Genomic DNA, 19,227 nt, shown 5'->3' with positions numbered 1-19,227 from the left:
TTAGAATCGATGGAATACAGTCTGGTCATATTAGCTTTTTAAGGTTACTGAAAAGAAGGAAGATTATTAAAACATTTTATTTTACAGACATACAGTCTCCTGATGCTGAATATGTCGATTTGCTCCTGAATCCTGAGCGCTACACGGGTTACAAGGGACCAGATGCTTGGAGGATATGGAATGTCATCTATGAAGAAAACTGTTTTAAGTATGTGTCATTTTCATTTCGAAATGCCTGAAAGATGTGTTCATTTCTTTTTATAAACAAATAAACAGAATCACAATGATTTAAAAGAACAAATCAAATTCACCTTATTAAAGGATGTATTTGGACATGGAAATGTACTTGTTCATTAATCCCGTTCCCCTCTGGGGAAACATGAGGACATGCGTTTCAACAAATAATTCTTTGTTCTTTAAGAGACTTAGAACAGTCTTAGACTTTTATGGGAATATGGTAGGCATTTCACAAATGTTCCTTAAGTGAATTATAGAATCTAATTTTTTAAATTAATTTTTATTGGAGTATAGTTGCTTTACAATGTTTTGTGAGTTTCTGCTGTACTAGAATCTCATTTTATAGATGAAGTAACCTAGAGCCAGAGAGATCATATAGTTAGTGGCAGGGAATAGATTAGGATGTATAATTCCTAATTCTCTTTTTGGTGCTCTATACTCCTCTTTTTGTGGCTATAGTTATTTTACCGGCTTTAAAGTTAAATTCTTTTCAGAGAATAACTATAATTAGTAACATTTGAGCACTTACGGTGTGCCAGGTATTGTGCTAAGCATGTTACATACATTTTCTCCTTTAGTCCTTGTAATAACCCTGTGTTATAGCCATCACTGTTTATAGATGGAGAAACTGAGAGTTGGAAAGGTTAAGTGATTTGTCTAGTGTCAAAGATCTAGTAAGTGGAAGAACCCCCTTTGTACTGTTACCCACTACAGTGGAAGCTGTCAGTCTGATCACTGAGAGACTGAGACATGCTTCAAGTTTGTTCACTTGCAAGCCTCTAGGTTGTAAACAATGTATGTATTGGTTTTTGGAAGGGATGCGTGTGTTTGTGTGTGCCTGTGTGCACACAAGCGTTACGCTATCTCAGAGATGGGGATAGTTCTGGGAAGATTTCCGGAGTTCCCAAATGTGGCAAAAATACATTTCACTTTTTATGTCAAATATACGCATAAGAGATCAGCAATTTCTTTTTTTGACTTGCAGAATTTCTACAGTTTGGGAAGTGGAGAGTTTTCATTATTTACTCATTTCTGCCACGTGTATCATTTAAATTCTCTTGACTATTATTAGGAATGTTTGGTTTACTGAGTTTATTGACTTACGTTAAAGGTTTTTTTCCTTAATTTTTTTTGATGTGAACTAAAATAAAGTCCAACTAAAGCATTTGTTAGATTTTGTATAAGTTTTGTAGTTATTTCCTAACTAGTTTATATCATGGTCCCCATAATATTTCTAAAATATAAACAACGTATGAGGCACTAAATTGAGGATGTTAAAATACAACTTACATGTTCTGTTCTCAAAATGTCTCAAGCTGGGCAAATTTGTGAAATAGATAAAAGGACATTAAAACAATCCCTACACTCTACTAAAGATACTAATGAATATTTATTTTGAGATTTAAAAACACTTTAGTGACATACTAACTCTCTCTTTTTTTTTCTTGTTAAAAACTACCTATTATTGAAATCATAACAAACTTGATGGCCTCAGGGCAAACTGATGTACTTAAAATTACCAAAGTGGAAAATAATCTACCCACACTGTTTTTTCCCTTTTTTATTTTAGTGCTTGTGTTGGATATTTACATTTTTTGCTTGTTTGTCTTTCAAGTAGCAGTGTACTTTGTGACACACACACACATATATGATATATATAAAAACATATTAGTAACTCTAGGAGAAGAGCTTGACTGGTATTTTTTTCTTCCTTTGTTTGAAGAGGTGATTAGGAAATGACTTTCTGGCTGCTACAATGGGAAAAGATCAGAAACTATTATCACTAAAACAAATAACCACCCTCCCTTAAAGCAGTTAGAGAAAATAAATATTTTATAAGATCAGTAAAACAATTTTATTTTGGATATAGTCATTAAAAAACTTTCTGAGATAAATTCACTTTTACTTAAATAATTATAACATGATGGGTAACAAATTTATATTTTATACTTTAATTCTTTTGTTTGTAGGCCACAGACGATTAAAAGACCTTTAAATCCTTTGGCTTCTGGTCACGGTGAGTTATTTATTTGCACTGTTATTTTTCAGCCAGTGAACTTTGGTTAGAAGGAAGGAGAAGGCAAGATAAGGGTTGGCAAGAGCAGTTGAGATCATATATGCTTGTTTTCACCGAAGTTATGTCTCATTCTTGCAGAGAAATTGGTGTTGAAAATACTTACACTTCAGTAAGGAGTATTTTTTTAATGAAGTTCATTGTGTTAGACTATCATAGGATTAAGTTTAAATTATACATTTATTCTTTTATGCATTTTTGCAGAATGTGTGTGTTCAGGCTTTGTACTCATCTTTTAGTTGAATGAATATCCAAAAAACTTCTGCCTCACATCTTTCCTAAAACTTGAAATTGTTATATATATTGGGAGTCTGATTTCAAATTCACATGACTTTATATCTCATTAACAGTTTTCATTTTCTACTTACACTCAGGGTTTGGCTTAAATGCTGCCTTCCCCGCCCAAATTTCCTTGATCCTCTTAACTGGAAGCAATCTCTCTCTCCTCATAAAGTGATCTTATGTATTGTTTTGTTCCTCTTAACAGCTCTTTCCACTTGCTAGCATTATTTTACTATTATTTATATATCTATTGATCTACCCTGGTACTTTGGACATATGGGCAGCATTTATTGATTTCGTCCCTTAATACAGAGTCTGGAACATAACAGATGGAATAGTTTGTTAGATAAATGATCAATGAAATTCACCCTCCTCACTTAACGGTCTTGTCTACAGTAGTGAAAATCACTTGTTCTTCCAACAAATGATTATCCACCATTTACTATGTGCTAGGCACTGTATAAGTGCAGAGGGGATGTAAAATTGAAGCTCACAAACCCTGCCCAGTCTATAATAGACAGAACAGTTTGTTGAATAAACCATTTCAAGTGTATGATTTCAGGCTTTTTCCTTAGGAAATATATCCCTGTTCTCTGAATATGCGCTTACTGATGAAATCTTTGATGTACTTTTAGCAAATGTGGAAGGGTTTTCATTTTTTAAATTTATTTGAAAAGCTGCTGATCTCATAGAGTCAATAAACATGAATTTCCTCCTGCAAGGCAGTGAGATTGCAACGTTCCCTAAATGTTGGCAGACTCGTCATTCTTAGAAATGAAAGAGCATCTTTAAACAAGGCTTTTGGATTTATATGGAGTCACATATGGTACTCAGTGGAAACTATTGATTTACTATCAGATGAAATGCAAATTCCCAGGCAAGAGATGATCTTCACTATGAACTCACATTATGATCTGATAAGTTAATTAACCACCCTCACTTATTTTAAAGATAAATGGGAACAATTTCAATGTTTATCATTAGGGAACTAGTTAAATGAATTATGGTATATTCATATAGTAGAATATAACCATTCTAAATGTTGCTGAAAATTTATATTCATTTATATCAGTGGTGATCAATAGCACATTTAGGAGAAGAAGCAGGTACCAAACAGTATATATATATATATATATATATATATATATATATATATTTTGCGGTACGCGGGCCTCTCACTGCTGTGGCCTCTCCCATTGTGAAGCACAGGCTCCGGACGCACAGGCCACGGCTCACGGGCCCAGCCGCTCCGCGGCATGTGAGATCTTCCTGGACCAGGGCACGAACCCGTGTCCCCTGCATCGACAGGCGGACTCTCAACCACTGTGCCACCAGGGAAGCCCTATAATATATTTTTTATAAAAACATAATTGATATAATATCTAAATATCCTGTACACAAAGAAAAAAGACATTTACCAAAATGTAAACGGTATTTATCTTTGGGCAGAGGGAGTTATGGATGATATTTTTTATTTTATCTTTGTCTTCTTTTTTTTAACATATATTTGCAATGAGCATATGGTACTTTAATAAACAATGGCATTAAATAAAAGTGGCAAAATGGAGACAGTTTTTCAGTAGTTAATGAGCAGCTGCATACAAACTGCTGAACTGTGCATAATTTGAATCTTACAAATAGTCTTTAAAAATATTCCTGAATAAGGTAAAATTTTATAATGTCAGTCCCGGGAGTTTGGAAGCAATAACACACATCTTTAGCAGAAACTGTGTTATAGCTATAGAACAAATAAATAAGTGAACAGACTCTGACAGCCAAATAACTGTGAGTCCTTAAGATATTTAAGAGTACTCTCAGATGATAGATTAGATTTTTCTTTCCTGTCAGCCCATTTTAAATCTTGGACAAGCTGAAAATACTCTTTATCCAGGCTCTTGGAGATGAAACTGTTTAGTCAAATCAGGCATAATTCCTTTCATCACCAGAAAGAGTTGCAGTCACAGGCACATCTCACTCTAAGATTTTATTTATGTGGGTGAACTGATGAACTAAAGGTAACCTCTACTAAGTCTTATTTTTGTGGAAGTGTAGCAGTTTAAAAGGAGCATCTGGAAGGAGTTTTTAATAATAAGCATTTTGTTTTCTTTTTTCAGGGAAAAGTGAAGGTAAGTATAATGTCTTTATCATACATCACGTATATGAATTTGCTTATACATTCAGATGTTTGTTGGGCAAACTTGTTTTGTTCTACCCGCACGTGAGATGAAGAAAAAGTTAATTTTTATTTCTTTACCTGAAATTCTAGGGGTGACAGCATAGGTTAAGGGAAATGTGACTCTTTGTGCCTGGGATCAGGCAGTAGAGACAGCCTGCCTCAGCCTCTGATAAATTCACTGGTACATTTTACCTATTGCATGTGAAAGCTAGACATTTCCCCAGCCTCTGTCAGGGAAAACATCTCCTTTACTGGTTGAACTCTGGTATCTACTAGGTCTCATATAGGAAGGTTCTAGACATGATCAGAGTGTTGAGCTACCGTCTTCCAAGCTTGTGGTGACTCTTGGGTGTAGGTATCATTGCCAGCTCTTTAAGTTAATTGTAAAGCTAAAAGTTTTAACATATTTTAGGTTTACTCTGTCTTTTTGAGAACGTTTTTGCTTTATGAGTGAGATTGAAATGAGTTTTGTTACTATTTGAAGATCTCAACCTATCTCTCATTATCAGAGAAAAGATTGTTAACCTGTAGAGGCTGTTCTTAGAGAAAATATCTTATTTATGAATATATTTATAAGTATTCATTTTAGTCAAATATGAAAGCTGATATATTAGGTGATTATCTAACTGGATCACATTCAGAGAATATCTACTTCAGGATTATAAAACTGAACTGAAAATTTCTTTAGAAGGCTAGGTCCCAAGCAATGTCACACTCCTACTCCCCCCAATTCATGGTCCAAAACTTGAAAAAACAAACCCTCAAAACCTAGAGGTTCCCAGTAAGGAAACAAATCACTTGTAATCCCACAACCCCAAAATAATTGATAGTGATAATGGCTAAGAAGACATGCTAGTACTTTTCAAAGCAATTTACAAATATGAGTTTATTTAATCCTTCCAACAATCCTAGGAGGTATTATTTTTATCTCCATTTTATAGAGGCGGAAAATGAGTCCCAGAAAGGTTTAGCAACTCAGCTAAAATCTTATGATTTGTAAGTAGCAGAGTCAGGATTCAAATCAGGCAGTTTGGCTCCAGCGTCTGTGCTTTAGTTACTATCTCATACTGCTTCTCTGCTAACATTTTGATAATTATTATTATTTACATGTTTATATTTTTATAATAGATATATCTATAGTTTTATATATTATCATTACCATGTCTACTTGCTTCCTTAGCCTATATCCTCATCAGCTCAGGGTGCTCTAACAAAATACCATAGACTAGGTAGCTAAAACAAAAGACATTTATTTTCTCATAGTTCTGGAGGCTGGGAAGTCCATGATCAAGGTGCCAGCAGATCTGGTTCATGGTGAGGCCCTCTTCCTGGCGTACAGACAGCTGGCCTTCTTACTGTATCCTCACATGATAGAGAGAGAAAGAGCTCTGGTCTCTTCTTCTACTTATAAAGACACTAATTCCATCATGGTGACCCCACCCTCATGACCTTACTTTGATTACCTCCCAAACACTAATTACCTCCCAAAGACTCCACCTCCAAATACCATCACATGGGGAGCAATGGGGGTTAGGGGGAGGGTTTAGGGCTTCAACATATGAATTTTAGGGGGGACACAAACATTCACCCATAATAACCTAGATTCCTAGAAATGGATCTACTGGATCAAAGGATAAGGACGTTTTAAGCTCTTGATACATATGACCAGATTGCTTTTTGTCATTGGAAGGGTGTGCTAATTTACATCCCTTCCAGTCATTGTGCCTGCTAGTTTTACCTGACCCTCGTCTGCATTAAGTATTATATTTTTACCTTTACTCTTTAAAGTTGTATCTTTATAGTTTTAATTTGAATTTTTATTTATTTTTTTATTGAGGTATAGTTGATGTACAATATTATATAAGTTTCAGGTGTGCAACATAGTGATTCACAATTTTTAAAGGTTATATTCCATTTATAGTTATTTTAAAATATTGGCTACATTCCCTGTGTTGTACAATATATGCTTAATTTGCATTTTATTGTTAGTGAGGCTAAACAGTTTTTATCTGTTACTACCATTTATATTTTCCCTTTATGAATTCTCTATTCATATTTTTTGCCCATTTTTAATGGGCACTTTGGCATTTTTATTCAGTTTGTGAGCTCTTTATATACTTAGGATATTATCCTTTGTTGTATTTGCATTTTACCCGGTTTGTTGTTTGCATTTGTTTATAAAGTTTTCTGACACACAGATGTTTTATGTTTTTATGTAGTCTATAAATATATAAATTTATTGTTTATTTCCTTTGTCATTTCTTCCATTACTTTTATGCTTGTTTGGTTCATTATTAATATTACTATAAAAAACTTTGTAAAAAGAACTATATAGTACAATGTTTGTCATTGCTAGTAAATGTATACATAGAATGTTCACATAATTATAATAATTATTTCTTATGCCTTTTTATATATTATTTCAAATAAACATTTTCATGCATTGTCGTGTTCCACGTTCTTCTCATTTCAATAGTTTTATATTATTCAACCATGCTAACTAGTATATAGTATTCTATCATGTCAGCTTAGGCCTTGTATATTTTGATTATTTCAGGTTTTAAAAATTATATATAACATAATCATCTTTCTGCAGATTATCCACCCCCCCCACCTCCATTTTGAGTTATTTCTTAAGACCATAATTCTAAAAGCAGAATTGTCAAGTCTAAGTATATGAACAGTGATCCTATTAGGTCATAAAATATAAACAATGTTTGGTTTTTGTAACATCTCCTTGAATTGCTCTTTTGAAATATTGAATAGCATATAATACTACCAGCTATAATAATATACCTCCAATACTATTTTATAATTTTTATTTAACTTTTCTCATTTTAAAAAGTGTGTAATGAGTTCTTAATTTTTATAGCATGAATTGTTACTAAGGCTAAGTATTTTTCCATGTATTGATTTACTATTTAAATTCTGTGTTTTGACCTCATATAAAACATTTTATCCAGAAAGTTCTGAGGCTGGGGCCACCTAAGGTAATGCTAAAGCCTTCTAAAGACCGAGCAGCCAAGTAGAACTTAAAGTGAATCCATACCAAGAACCTCTCTTTCCTTTACAAACAGAATTTGGACCTTTGAATCACTGTTTGTCAAAAATTTGCTATAGTATTTTAAAACTTACGTTTTGGCATTTTTTACAATCTCGTGACTTATTTTTCTTTTTATTTCAGAGAACACTTTTTACAGTTGGCTAGAAGGTAATTGAGCATTTTTAAGCAAATTTAAATAACATTTTTTTCATTTTTAAATGCACATAAAATTAATTTTCTGCCTTACAGATTTCACATATGAAATTTATATTTCCAAATTACTTTTTGTAGGCCTCTGTGTAGAAAAAAGAGCATTCTACAGACTTATTTCTGGTCTCCATGCAAGCATTAATGTGCATTTGAGTGCACGGTATCTTCTACAAGGTATGTGACATTTTAGTTTTATTCACTTTACCACACTTATTTTCAGGTATTCTTAAAATTTTCTTGGTATTTACCTGGATGAGAAAGGATTGACCCTATTGAATATTAGGCAGTAAAAGATTTATTCTTAAATGGTAGTAATCAGGAATGTGGGAACCATGGACCTTATAAGGAAAAGTTCAGCCTGTTCTTAGCGCTCTTCACCTTCTTTTAAGAAGCTGCTCAAAATCATACATGTCACTTTGGAAATGTTCTTTTGTTGTGGGAATTAAAAAAGCTCTCAAGAGCATAGTTTGTTTTTCATTAGATATTACTGTATCAGAATCCCTATATTTGTGTGCCAGCTTCAGGCCTGGAGTTTAACAGGTAAGAGCATTTTTTCTGCTGCTCTTCATGCTTTACGAAGGCTGTTGAAAAATTAGACCATGTTGGAGTTTCATCAATAACATATTTCTTCTAGAATTACGGTATCTTTTACTTCTTAGAAACAAAATCATAGTAACTTTAATTAGGGCTTCAAACTCATTAGTAATGTCAGATAGTCATTTTTGACTTCTGTATCTTGGTTTTATGGATATGTTTATATTCAGAAATTTGATTTTATTAGTCCTGGTTTCTCAGTAAAATATTGAGTTTATTTTCCTTTTAAGGATGGCTTCTAGAAGATAAAATATTAATCTGGAACTATTCAAGGCTAAATTATGTAAAACAGTTTTCATGGTTGTATTGATTATATATTTTAAAATATAAAATCAAATTAGCTTCTGCAGGCATCAATAACCTAATATAAGTAAAATGAAACTTACTTAATTTTAAAATGCAATTTTTTTAATATTTAATTCTTCTTTCTTCTCAGATACCTGGTTGGAAAAAATATGGGGACATAACATTACAGAATTTCAGCAGCGATTTGATGGAATTTTAACTGAAGGAGAAGGTCCACGAAGGCTTAAGAACTTGTACTTTCTCTACTTAATAGAATTAAGGGCTTTATCTAAAGTGGTACCATTCTTTGAGCGCCAGGATTTTCAACTCTTCACTGGAAATAAAGTTCAAGATACAGAAAACAAAATGTTACTTCTGGAAATACTTCATGAAATCAAGTAAATTGTGTATTACAACTTATACATTAATAGAAGAGTGACAAGTGGTATCCAAAATTAAATTCTTAAATATTCAACTTAGAGAAAGGAAAAGTATCTAAAAGATAATTAAAAGCTAATTCTGCTCATAGGTCTTTTAGAATTGAGTTTTGGTTTTGTTTTCATTTTGACTTATGTACTAAAAGGCACATAGTTTTAGTTTTAAGAGCTATTCTTTTGGTATTTGATACTTGCATTATTTTCATATTTAGTTGAACAGGTTGGGTTTGGGGCATAACTTCTACTATATTATACAGTTAGCGTTTATATTTGAGGATAAGAATTTGTTTGGGGGCATAGAATTTTTGATTTTACTATCTATTCTACTCTATTTTACTTATATTATTCATCACTGACCAGCAAAATGTGGTATCAGCAGGACTTTTAATGTTTTATAATACATGAAAATATTTTCTGTTTTATGCAGAGAATATATGTTATTTATGTTTTTTTTTTTAATGTAGGTCATTTCCTTTGCATTTTGATGAGAATTCATTTTTTGCTGGGGACAAAAAAGAAGCAAACAAACTAAAGGTAATAATTTTATACTCTAACTTAATTTTTAAATACAAACTCATGCAGGTATGAATAAAGGCCGTGTTTTTATTCTTAACAATAAATCTTGATATACATCCTGAAATTAGAAGAAAAGTCAGAGTCATAATCTTTCTTTTCCTCAAGAAAAAAGATGTCCAAAAGCAGGTCCAACTTAAGATCTAGTTTGTGTTGTTTTCAAAATAACAACAGAAATGTGTACTGTTTACAGAAGGCTTTCATTTCACATTGATGCTCTCATGTAGTAAATAGAACTTATGAATGAAAGGAAAGGGATCTAGAGCACAAGGGGCAGAATTAGTCTTTCGCTGGAGAGAATTCTGAAAATAGTTTTGGCTAAATTACAGGATGCTCTTTAGGAGGAGAGGTTACAGTATTGTTTTGTCAATTCATCTCATTCACTGGGAATTAAAGAAATTTAGTTACACCAGGATGCAGTTCTGGGAAGAACAGAAGACCTGAGATCACACAAAATGGGCTCTGGTCTTTGCCTTACCTCTTAGTAGAGGTATGACCCCGGGCAAGACCATCTTTGTGCATATTTGCCTCAAAATACTACAAATAAAAAATCTCACCGGGAAGATTTATTAAACGCTCACTGGGTGTAGAGCATGATTTTTGTCACTAAAAGGGAGCGATGCTTCTACCCTCAGGGGATTTCTAAGTCTTTTTGAGGACTTAAGTAAAATTATATTACTCTTCTCAGTTATAAAGCTATAGGTAAGTAAAGCAGGTGGCCCTCAGTAGGACTGGGCTGGATCTGATTTCATCAGAGTATTTATAACAAACAATCTGCCTTTGTTTCTAATTCTTTGTTTCTTTCGATAATGAAATAACCTGATTTTTTTGCAGCTTGCAAACAAAATACTTTGTGCACTCCATTTTTTTACTGTTAGATAATAGTTATTTTTGACCTCCCATCTACCTCCTACTTAAAGCGTTCTTGCTAGAAATATATATCTCAGTGCTTATATAACCTCCCAAACAGTTTCCAGGAACTTAGAAGTGAGGGGGAAGATGCTGTAATAAGACTTTTTTCCCTACTATTTTCGATATCTTTCTTATTTTTAATACACTTGCTGGTTTATGGAGAGTGTTTGGCATTTACTCATTTTATATTGTACAGATTAGAAATATTTCTCACATCGTTTTCATTTTATCGAAACTCTGAAACACTCAGCTTTCATATCCTGTGAAATTTAACATGATTTTTCTGAGTCCTTTTACAAGAGAGGAGTAAAACACCAAGGAAACTTGTTGATATCAGATATTTACTTTTTTTTTAAATAGCAGTTTATGGTGAATATAATGGATTTGAACAGTCATATAAGTTCATTTGAAAATCTCATCTTGTCTCCTTTATACTCTATCAGTGTATGGTTAGAAAGAGAGGACTTGTATGAAAGAGAATTGTTTAGTGTTCAATTCACAACAGAATAGGATCTCACCTGAAGGCTTATAAAACATCTGAGAATTGGGTGAGAATTGTTTTTTGGTCAGTTGGTTTCATTGAATATAGATCACAATGTTTAACCACAGAATGTTTGATTATTCTACCCACTGACTATAATTTTAAGTATTGACTCCAAAACTGTGTAAATTAACAAGGAGAATTTGTAAATGATTTAGGTTCTGGTTATTTTAAGGATCATACATTTTCTAATCTGGGTTAACTTCAGAATATACTCAGGTTATTGGACATTGATTGTCATTTGTGGAAGTCACAAGGATTTTCTCCTTGTTCTGATCTAGTGAATTTCTAGCTTATTAATTTGGTTCTAGCATATTAAGTACATTTAAGCAATTGTGCTTGGTTTTAATTTTGCGACGTTATTTTGGCTCTTGTAAGCAACCACGTTTATTCTCTGTACATGCCACATAGGGATTTACTCAAGAGTTGCCATATTTCACTGTTTGAATTAGTGAACATAGATTCAAATACCAAGGTTAGACAATGTGTACGAAAGGAAGCACCATCATTTCGAATAGAGGCTTCCAACCTTTACGAGTCTAAGTCAAGAACTTTCAAGGCCTCTCCCCACGACAGTGGTGTTTTTAGCATCTATTGATTGTGAAAATATAACTGCCAAAAATCCACTATGCATTTAGTAACACTTTTAAAGTAAAAGTTGTGTTTTATTAATCATAAAATTTATATCCATTTGGAAATTTATAGTGCATACGTGTGAGCTATTTGTTCTGTCTATAAACAAATGCTTGTCTACACAGGGATTTTGTAGACTCTTATACCAACTATTAAATCCTCCAGAGGTGAGCCCCTCATTGGATGAGAACATCTACTTTAATTTTAGTGCTCTGTTATTAATGTTAAAAGTGTGAATTTCCTTAAAGTCAAGGTTGAAACACAAGTTTAAAGGAAACGTCAAATCACCAAAAATCTACTTAGGGAAATATTGCTGGGTAAATATTTTTTCTAAGTATGTTTAAAATTAGAATGACCTCTTACTGAACTCAGTCCAAAAGGTACATTGCTAACATATGGTGACATTTAATATTAATTATTTGGGCTTTGTATTAAATCAATAAGATTTAAGATCTGGAATCCTATTGTAAATCTTTTATTAATACATGTAATGGCTGTTTCAAAGTCTCAGGCTGAATGAACCATCTGGGGAAAGACTGTCCCCAGAGTATGAATTGAGGTCTGCTTTGAATAGCAGGTTCCGATCTTTGCTGATTTATTCCCATTTTTAGATCTTTGGTCTTGTTCTCTTTTGATTGAGTCCAGTGTGTGGTTTATCACATAAGAAAAACAAACAAAACATTATATGTTTCCAAAGTTATAGGCCATTTGGTATAATGAATGTTCCATCTGAACTGTATGTCAAATTTCCTGTTTCAAGTACCGTAAGCTTGGGATTCCACTATAAACTCAGGACAGAGGGAGTCACTTGGAGGATTAATTAATAATTTCCACTGTAGTAAAAGAAGGATATGTTCTTGGCTTCCCTTCTTTCTTCTTTATTCCTTAAAGACATGTACTACTTTTGAATGAGTTTAATGCATGTTGCCCTTTTATAAACAATATAATACCCTAGTGTTCATGGATATATATATATATATACATAAAAAGTATAAATATAAAAAAGGAATGATAAACACCAAATTCAGAATAGTTATAGAAGGTGGGGTATGGGACTTTGAAGGGATACATAGGAGGCTTCATTGTAATGGTTTCTTTCTGAAACTTGGTGGAGGGTACGTGGATTTCATTATATTCTATATATTTTTGTGTGTGATAATAATGTCAATAATAATCAAAGGTCTGGTTGATTTACCTAATTAATACCAGAGAGAAGTGTTTTAATTTAACTATTATGAAACCAAAGGTTTTTATTCCTCCCTCCCTCCTTTGTTTTTTTTGTTTTTTTTTGTAAACATCTTTATTGGAGTATAATTGCCCCACAATGGCGTGTTAGTTTCCACTCCATAACAAAGTGAATCAGTTATACATATACATATGTTCCCATATCTCTTCCCTCTTGCGTCGCCCTCCCTCCCACCCCTCCAGGCGGTCACAAAGCACCGAGCCGATATCCCTGTGCCATGCGGCTGCTTCCCACTAGCTATCTACCTTACGTTTGGTAGTGTATATATGTCCATGCCTCTCTCTCGCCCTGTCACAGCTCACCCTTCCCCCTCCCCATATCCTCAAGTCCAGTCTCTAGTAGGTCTGTGTCTTTATTCCCGTCTTACCCCTAGGTTCTTCGTCCTCCTTTGTTTTTTTCCTCTTTCTTTTTTTGGTAAATGATGTCATACGATCCCCGCCCCCCTCCCCTGATATTGGCATATGGTTAATAATCACATACAACAGAACATCTCAACTCAGTTACCTTTGTGTATATTTATAAATAGTCTAGTTTTGGAGGCAGGCAGGCTGGGGTCTAGATTTGCTGTTTACTAGGTATGGGAATTTAGGCAAGTTACGTAACCTCTCTGAACCTTGTTTTTTTAATTCATTAGGTGTAGACTATAATGATATCTACTTTTGGATTTGTGGTGAAGATGAAATTGTATATGTAAAGATTCCAGTGTGTAGGAGGTACTCCGTGGATGTTGACTTCAGTTCTGTTCCCCACTTTGGTGCCCTCCAGTGCCTTGCATACTGTGAGGCACATAGAAGGCACTCAGAAATACTTAGTACTTGACTATATACTATATTTTAATAAAATTTTAAATTATTTTTAGGAGGACTTTCGACTGCATTTTAGAAATATTTCAAGAATCATGGATTGTGTTGGTTGTTTGAAATGTCGACTGTGGGGAAAGCTTCAGGTAAGCATATCAGGCTCAATCCTATTTTCATCCTTTGCACAAAGAATTTTCTGATTTTTCTTTTTTTCTTGTTTTTATTATAGACTCAGGGTTTGGGCACTGCTCTGAAGATCTTGTTTTCTGAGAAACTTATTGCAAATATGCCAGAAAGTGGGCCCAGTTATGAATTCCATCTAACCAGACAAGAAATAGTATCATTATTTAATGCATTTGGAAGGTTAGTTTCTACCAAAATTGTTTCTGCTAGCCAAGTAAGTCTAATGCAACATGTATACTTTCAGATAAAACTGGGTAAGAAACACGCTTTTTAGTGAAATTATCTCACTACAGAATTCTGCAATCTTATGAAATAACTTTGTAGATACACACAATCATTAAATAATATTCTTTATTTTCATCTGTTGACTTTTATAATCATGATTAATTTACTGAGTGGACTTCAATATTCATCTTGCTGAAACTGTATATTTTTTCTATGTTATTTAAAAGTATTTGTGCTGCCCAAATGTTTTTTTGAAGGTCCTGGAAAAATCATGTTGTGTAATATAGGTGTACACATAAAATTTCCATGTGAACTCACCATTGTGTAAAATGGTTAATAGTTCTTTTAAAAATAATTTGCATCAAAATGATTAGAAAACAAGCTTGAAATAAGGAACTTACCTTATAAAATTTAAGTATAGATACATTTCTTCTAGCCTATTATATCTAAGGAATGCAGAAATTTATTAAAATAACATTTTCTAAGGACTACATTACTTCACTTAAAAAAATTATGACTAATATTTTGGGTTTGATGTAATTGACCTTCAGAATTATTCTCTAGTATACAGAAGCTTGACAGTTATATTTGAGTACTTTGCAACTTTTTTCATGGTGGAGAACAGAGCTAAAGTACACTTAAAGTAACAAACTTTGCTTTTTTATAAAAGTTAGTGAAAACAGTTTGATCACACAATTACTGTTCTCACTCTTTATAGTCCAAAGGCTTTGATTCTTTGTATATTTACTAAATATGGTATATTGATTAGTTTAAGTGTTTATATACTTATGCATATTTAAAATACATATTTTACTGCTTATATACTTTATACCTATGTACTTTAAATACTAAGCATATGAATATACTTCTGAATTCTTAAAATATCCTAATATTTTAATACTTACATAGTTTATAATTTTGCATTTTGAAACTTTAATACTAAGTTATGAATAATTAAAAATAACTAATTTCTGGGCAATATTATCTTAGTTTTGACATGTCAAATTAAGAACTGAAGCTATCTATTTTACATTTGGCATCACCAAATGTAAAATAGATAGCTAGTGGGAAGCAGCCACATAGCACAGGGAGATCAGCTTGGTGCTTTGTGACCACCTAGAGGGGTGGGATAGGGAGAATGGGAAGGAGATGCAAGAGGGAGAAGGTATGGGCATATATGTATATGTATAGCTGATTCACTTTGTTATAAAGTGGAAACTAACACACCATTGTAAAGCAATTATACTCCAATAAAGATGTTAAGAAAAAAAGAACTGAAGTGCATCAAAATAGATTAAATGGTTTATGCACCTTTACATTCACTGAAATAAATTACTTAAATATTTTTCTGTGTTCTGAAAATGGAAAGTGAATAACTTATAGAGAAAAATTATCTAAAATAGTTTCTAAGTGAAATTTTTTTTGGTTACAGAATTTCAACAAGTGTGAAAGAATTAGAAAACTTCAGGAACTTGTTACAAAATATTCATTAAAGAAAACAAGTTGAAATGTGCCTGTTTTTGGACAACGGAGGCCAAAGAATGGAATTTCATTCAAAGGCATTAATAGCAATGACAGTCTTAAGCCAAACATTTTATATAAAGCTGCTTTTGTAAAAGGGAATTATATTGTTTTAAGTAAACAATTTTTAAAATTGTGTTAAGTCTATGTATAATATTATTGTGAGTAAAAGTAAAACTTTGATAATGTGGTACAACTTTTAAAGTTTAATATTAAGTAAAATCAGGATTATCAAATTCATATATGGTAACCCTAAGTAAATGATGTTTTAATAATTTTGTGTAAGAAGAAGTAATATAAATAAAACTATGGCCAATGTGACAAGCATTTATAGGAAAATGCTAAGCAGGCCCCTGATGACCCATTATTAACAGCCTAAAATTTTTCAACATTTAGGGTGACCAGATTTAGTAAATAAAAATACAGAATGCCTAGGTAAATTTAAATTTCAGATAAACAACAAATAGTTTTTTAATACAAGTATGTTCCATGCAATATTTGGGACAAACTTATACCAAAAAATTATTCCTCCTTTAAAATTCAAATTTAACTGGGAGTCCTGTGTTTTATCTGCAACCCTACGATACATTGGTATGAAACAAATCAGTTTTAGAATTATATTGCTATTTTGATTGGCTTATTTTGGTGTGTAGAAAGATACAATGATAACTCAAAGGCATAGGGGATTTCTAAACAGTGTGAAAAGTTGAATAGATTTATATATTTATTCTCATAATACTTTCCCTAATTCTGAATAAAATTTTGGGGAAACTTTTTATTTTTATATAATTTCAAATTACAGAAATGTTTCCAGGATAGTACAAAGAACTCTTTTACCAGATTCCTTAATTGTTCATATTTGCTTTATCTGTCATGCTCTCTCTGTATACATACACACGTATACTATTTTTCCTCAATCATTTGAAAGTCAGTTACAGGCATTGTGCCCTTTGAACCATGAACACTTCAGTGTGAATAATTTTTTAATGATTTTTTTCAGGAAAAAATATCTGGAACTATATAATACTATAAGCCTTAGAATCAGGAATCATTTTGAGTTCCAATCTAAAATTCTTTTTGAGTTTTGTTACCCTTTTAATGCTCGATCTGTATAGTCATAAGGCATATAATTTTTGGTTTTTGTACATGATGTTCATTTCTTTTTTCTCATGAAAACTAAACTGTAATTTTTAGTGGTTTTCATTAAGAAAAGACCTTCGGTGATAAAAATATATGAAGGGGTTTAGGAATTTATACCACATGGTAATTGTAGGGAAAAAAGAAACTGTATACCTCAAAGTCATGGGCCCTCTCTGTATGTCTTGGCAGGTATATCATGTTGAGATGTAACATTATTAATAAAGCAGGGTTTATTTATATAATGGCTTAGAAATGCCACTTTATACTACTGTATACTTTTTCTTCTCTATGTCTGTAAGGCCTGGTACAGTGTCAAACACATAGTAGGTGTCCAGTAAATATTCGTTGAATGAATGTATGAAAATGTAGTCAGTATATTTAAATTAATAATCAAAGAACTAAATTTCACAATATATGTCCTATTTTCCTTTTCCCCCTCATTTGAATAGGGCAGGAGAAGAAAGATACTAACCTACTATTAAGCCATTATTCTTGGAGACTCAAAGGACTATGAAGTGAGCGCCAAATATAAAACTCTAAGGACATTTGTAGTACTCTGAAAATATGGTAGATCGGTTTAAATGGTTGTTTCACCTGTATACCTCTCTAACTCTCATCTTATGTCCCTGCCCTTTTTTTTTTCTTAAACAGCTAATCTTTTTGAAAGAATATTCCTATCTTCACTTTGTCACCCTCCACTTGCTCCTTAAATGAAATTTGGCTTTTGGCTCAGTAGTTCTTAACAATATTGTACTCTGAAGTCTAAAATCCCAATTCTAAATCCATGGTTTCGTTCATAAGCCATTTCTTACTTGACCTTTTCTTCTGCATTAGACACTGTTGATAGCCCCTCCTTTAAAAAGCTTTTTTCCCCTGGGTTCCTTATATTTCACTCACTCCTGGGTGCCTCTTTCATTTATTAAGTTATACCTCAGGCTTTCATTCCTGCTCTCTTCACCACCACCACTTCTCACTCTTGAGTCCTTCCCATTAAATGACCTCTAAATCCTTATCTTTACCCCAGACTTCTCAGTCCATCTGCCTTCTACACATCTTCAATTGGTCATCCCATAGACACCTGTGTGTGTCTTAAAAAGTCATTCTCCCCCAAACCCACTCTTATGCCTGTGTTTCTTCCTTTGGTTAATTTTAGAACGATCATCATCTAAATTCTCTAGGCTCACTTCTCTCCTCCACTTCTCCCCTGTCCAGCCGATGTCTAATCTCTAAGGATTTTATCTCCATGTTTCTGATATATCACTGTCTTTCCATTTTCACTGCTCTTCCCTAAATATGAACCTTTCTCCTTGTCCCAAGCGTGTTTCCTTTCTCCTTTCGTCCCACAATGCTACCAAAGTGGGCTTTCTAGAAGCACTCAAACAACATTACTCCCTGCTTAACACACCTCAGAGATTTCTTGAGGCTTTAGGAGGAAGCCAAACCCCTTTCCTTGGTGTACAAGCTTCTCTGATATGGGTCTTTCTGCTCCCATGACCCCATGTTCTGCTAAAAACACACAGTTCTTCAGATGCAGCATAGGCCTCCACACCTTGGTACCTGCTATTCTTTCTATCAAGTGCCCTAGCCATCCTTCCCCACCTGGAAAATTTCTGTGTATCCTTGCAGGCCCAGCATAAAGCAGCACCTCTGTGAAACTGCCCTTGTTCCATCCAAGGAGGATCATCTAACTTCCTCTTTTGTGTCATCACTGTAATTACAACCTACCTCTATTGTGTCACTTATTGTACTGTATTGTTTTTGTTTTATAAAGTCTCCTTTACTAGAATGTGAGCTCCTTAAGGGCAGGAAAAGGAACTTTATCCATTTCTGCATCTCCATAGCATAGTTTTTGGCATATGAACGCTTAATAAATGTTTGTTGAATAAATTGCTTTTAAAGTGACAACTTCATTATGTTAATGGTCATATCTTCACTCCAAATATTCTTTATAGTAAGAGTCAGTAGATGCCCAAGGATCTGTGGATTTTAGGGGGGGGGTCAATAAAACTTCTCAAACTGTATTCAAAATTTTGTGTGGTTTTGGCAAGTTATGTAAGGGGCCTATTATGGAAAAAATGGTAAGAACTCTTCTTTCAGAGGAAAACATCACTGAAG

General features: G+C 33.2%; 1 protein-coding gene across 2 annotated transcripts in view; it reads left to right on the top strand.

The window, feature by feature from the left end:
- Positions 1-19,017, top strand: part of ERO1A (endoplasmic reticulum oxidoreductase 1 alpha) — a 44,452-nt gene extending 25,435 nt beyond the window's left edge. The window contains exons 7-16 of one of the 2 annotated variants that reach the window (XM_030854983.2): positions 88-208; positions 2,208-2,254; positions 4,708-4,719; positions 7,954-7,980; positions 8,104-8,196; positions 9,053-9,299; positions 9,803-9,872; positions 14,103-14,189; positions 14,273-14,406; positions 15,884-19,017. In XM_030854983.2, the coding sequence (XP_030710843.1) occupies positions 88-208; positions 2,208-2,254; positions 4,708-4,719; positions 7,954-7,980; positions 8,104-8,196; positions 9,053-9,299; positions 9,803-9,872; positions 14,103-14,189; positions 14,273-14,406; positions 15,884-15,944 (899 nt within the window). In that variant the 3' untranslated portion in view covers positions 15,945-19,017. The remainder of the gene's footprint in view (positions 1-87; positions 209-2,207; positions 2,255-4,707; positions 4,720-7,953; positions 7,981-8,103; positions 8,197-9,052; positions 9,300-9,802; positions 9,873-14,102; positions 14,190-14,272; positions 14,407-15,883) is intronic. The other variant, XM_030854985.2, reaches the window with a different exon arrangement.
- The last annotated feature ends 210 nt before the right edge of the window (positions 19,018-19,227 follow it).

The sequence above is a fragment of the Globicephala melas genome, chromosome 2 (genome assembly GCF_963455315.2).
Source record: "Globicephala melas chromosome 2, mGloMel1.2, whole genome shotgun sequence".
NCBI classification, from domain to species: Eukaryota; Metazoa; Chordata; class Mammalia; order Artiodactyla; family Delphinidae; genus Globicephala; species Globicephala melas.
This window is presented reverse-complemented; position numbering and strand designations above follow the sequence as displayed.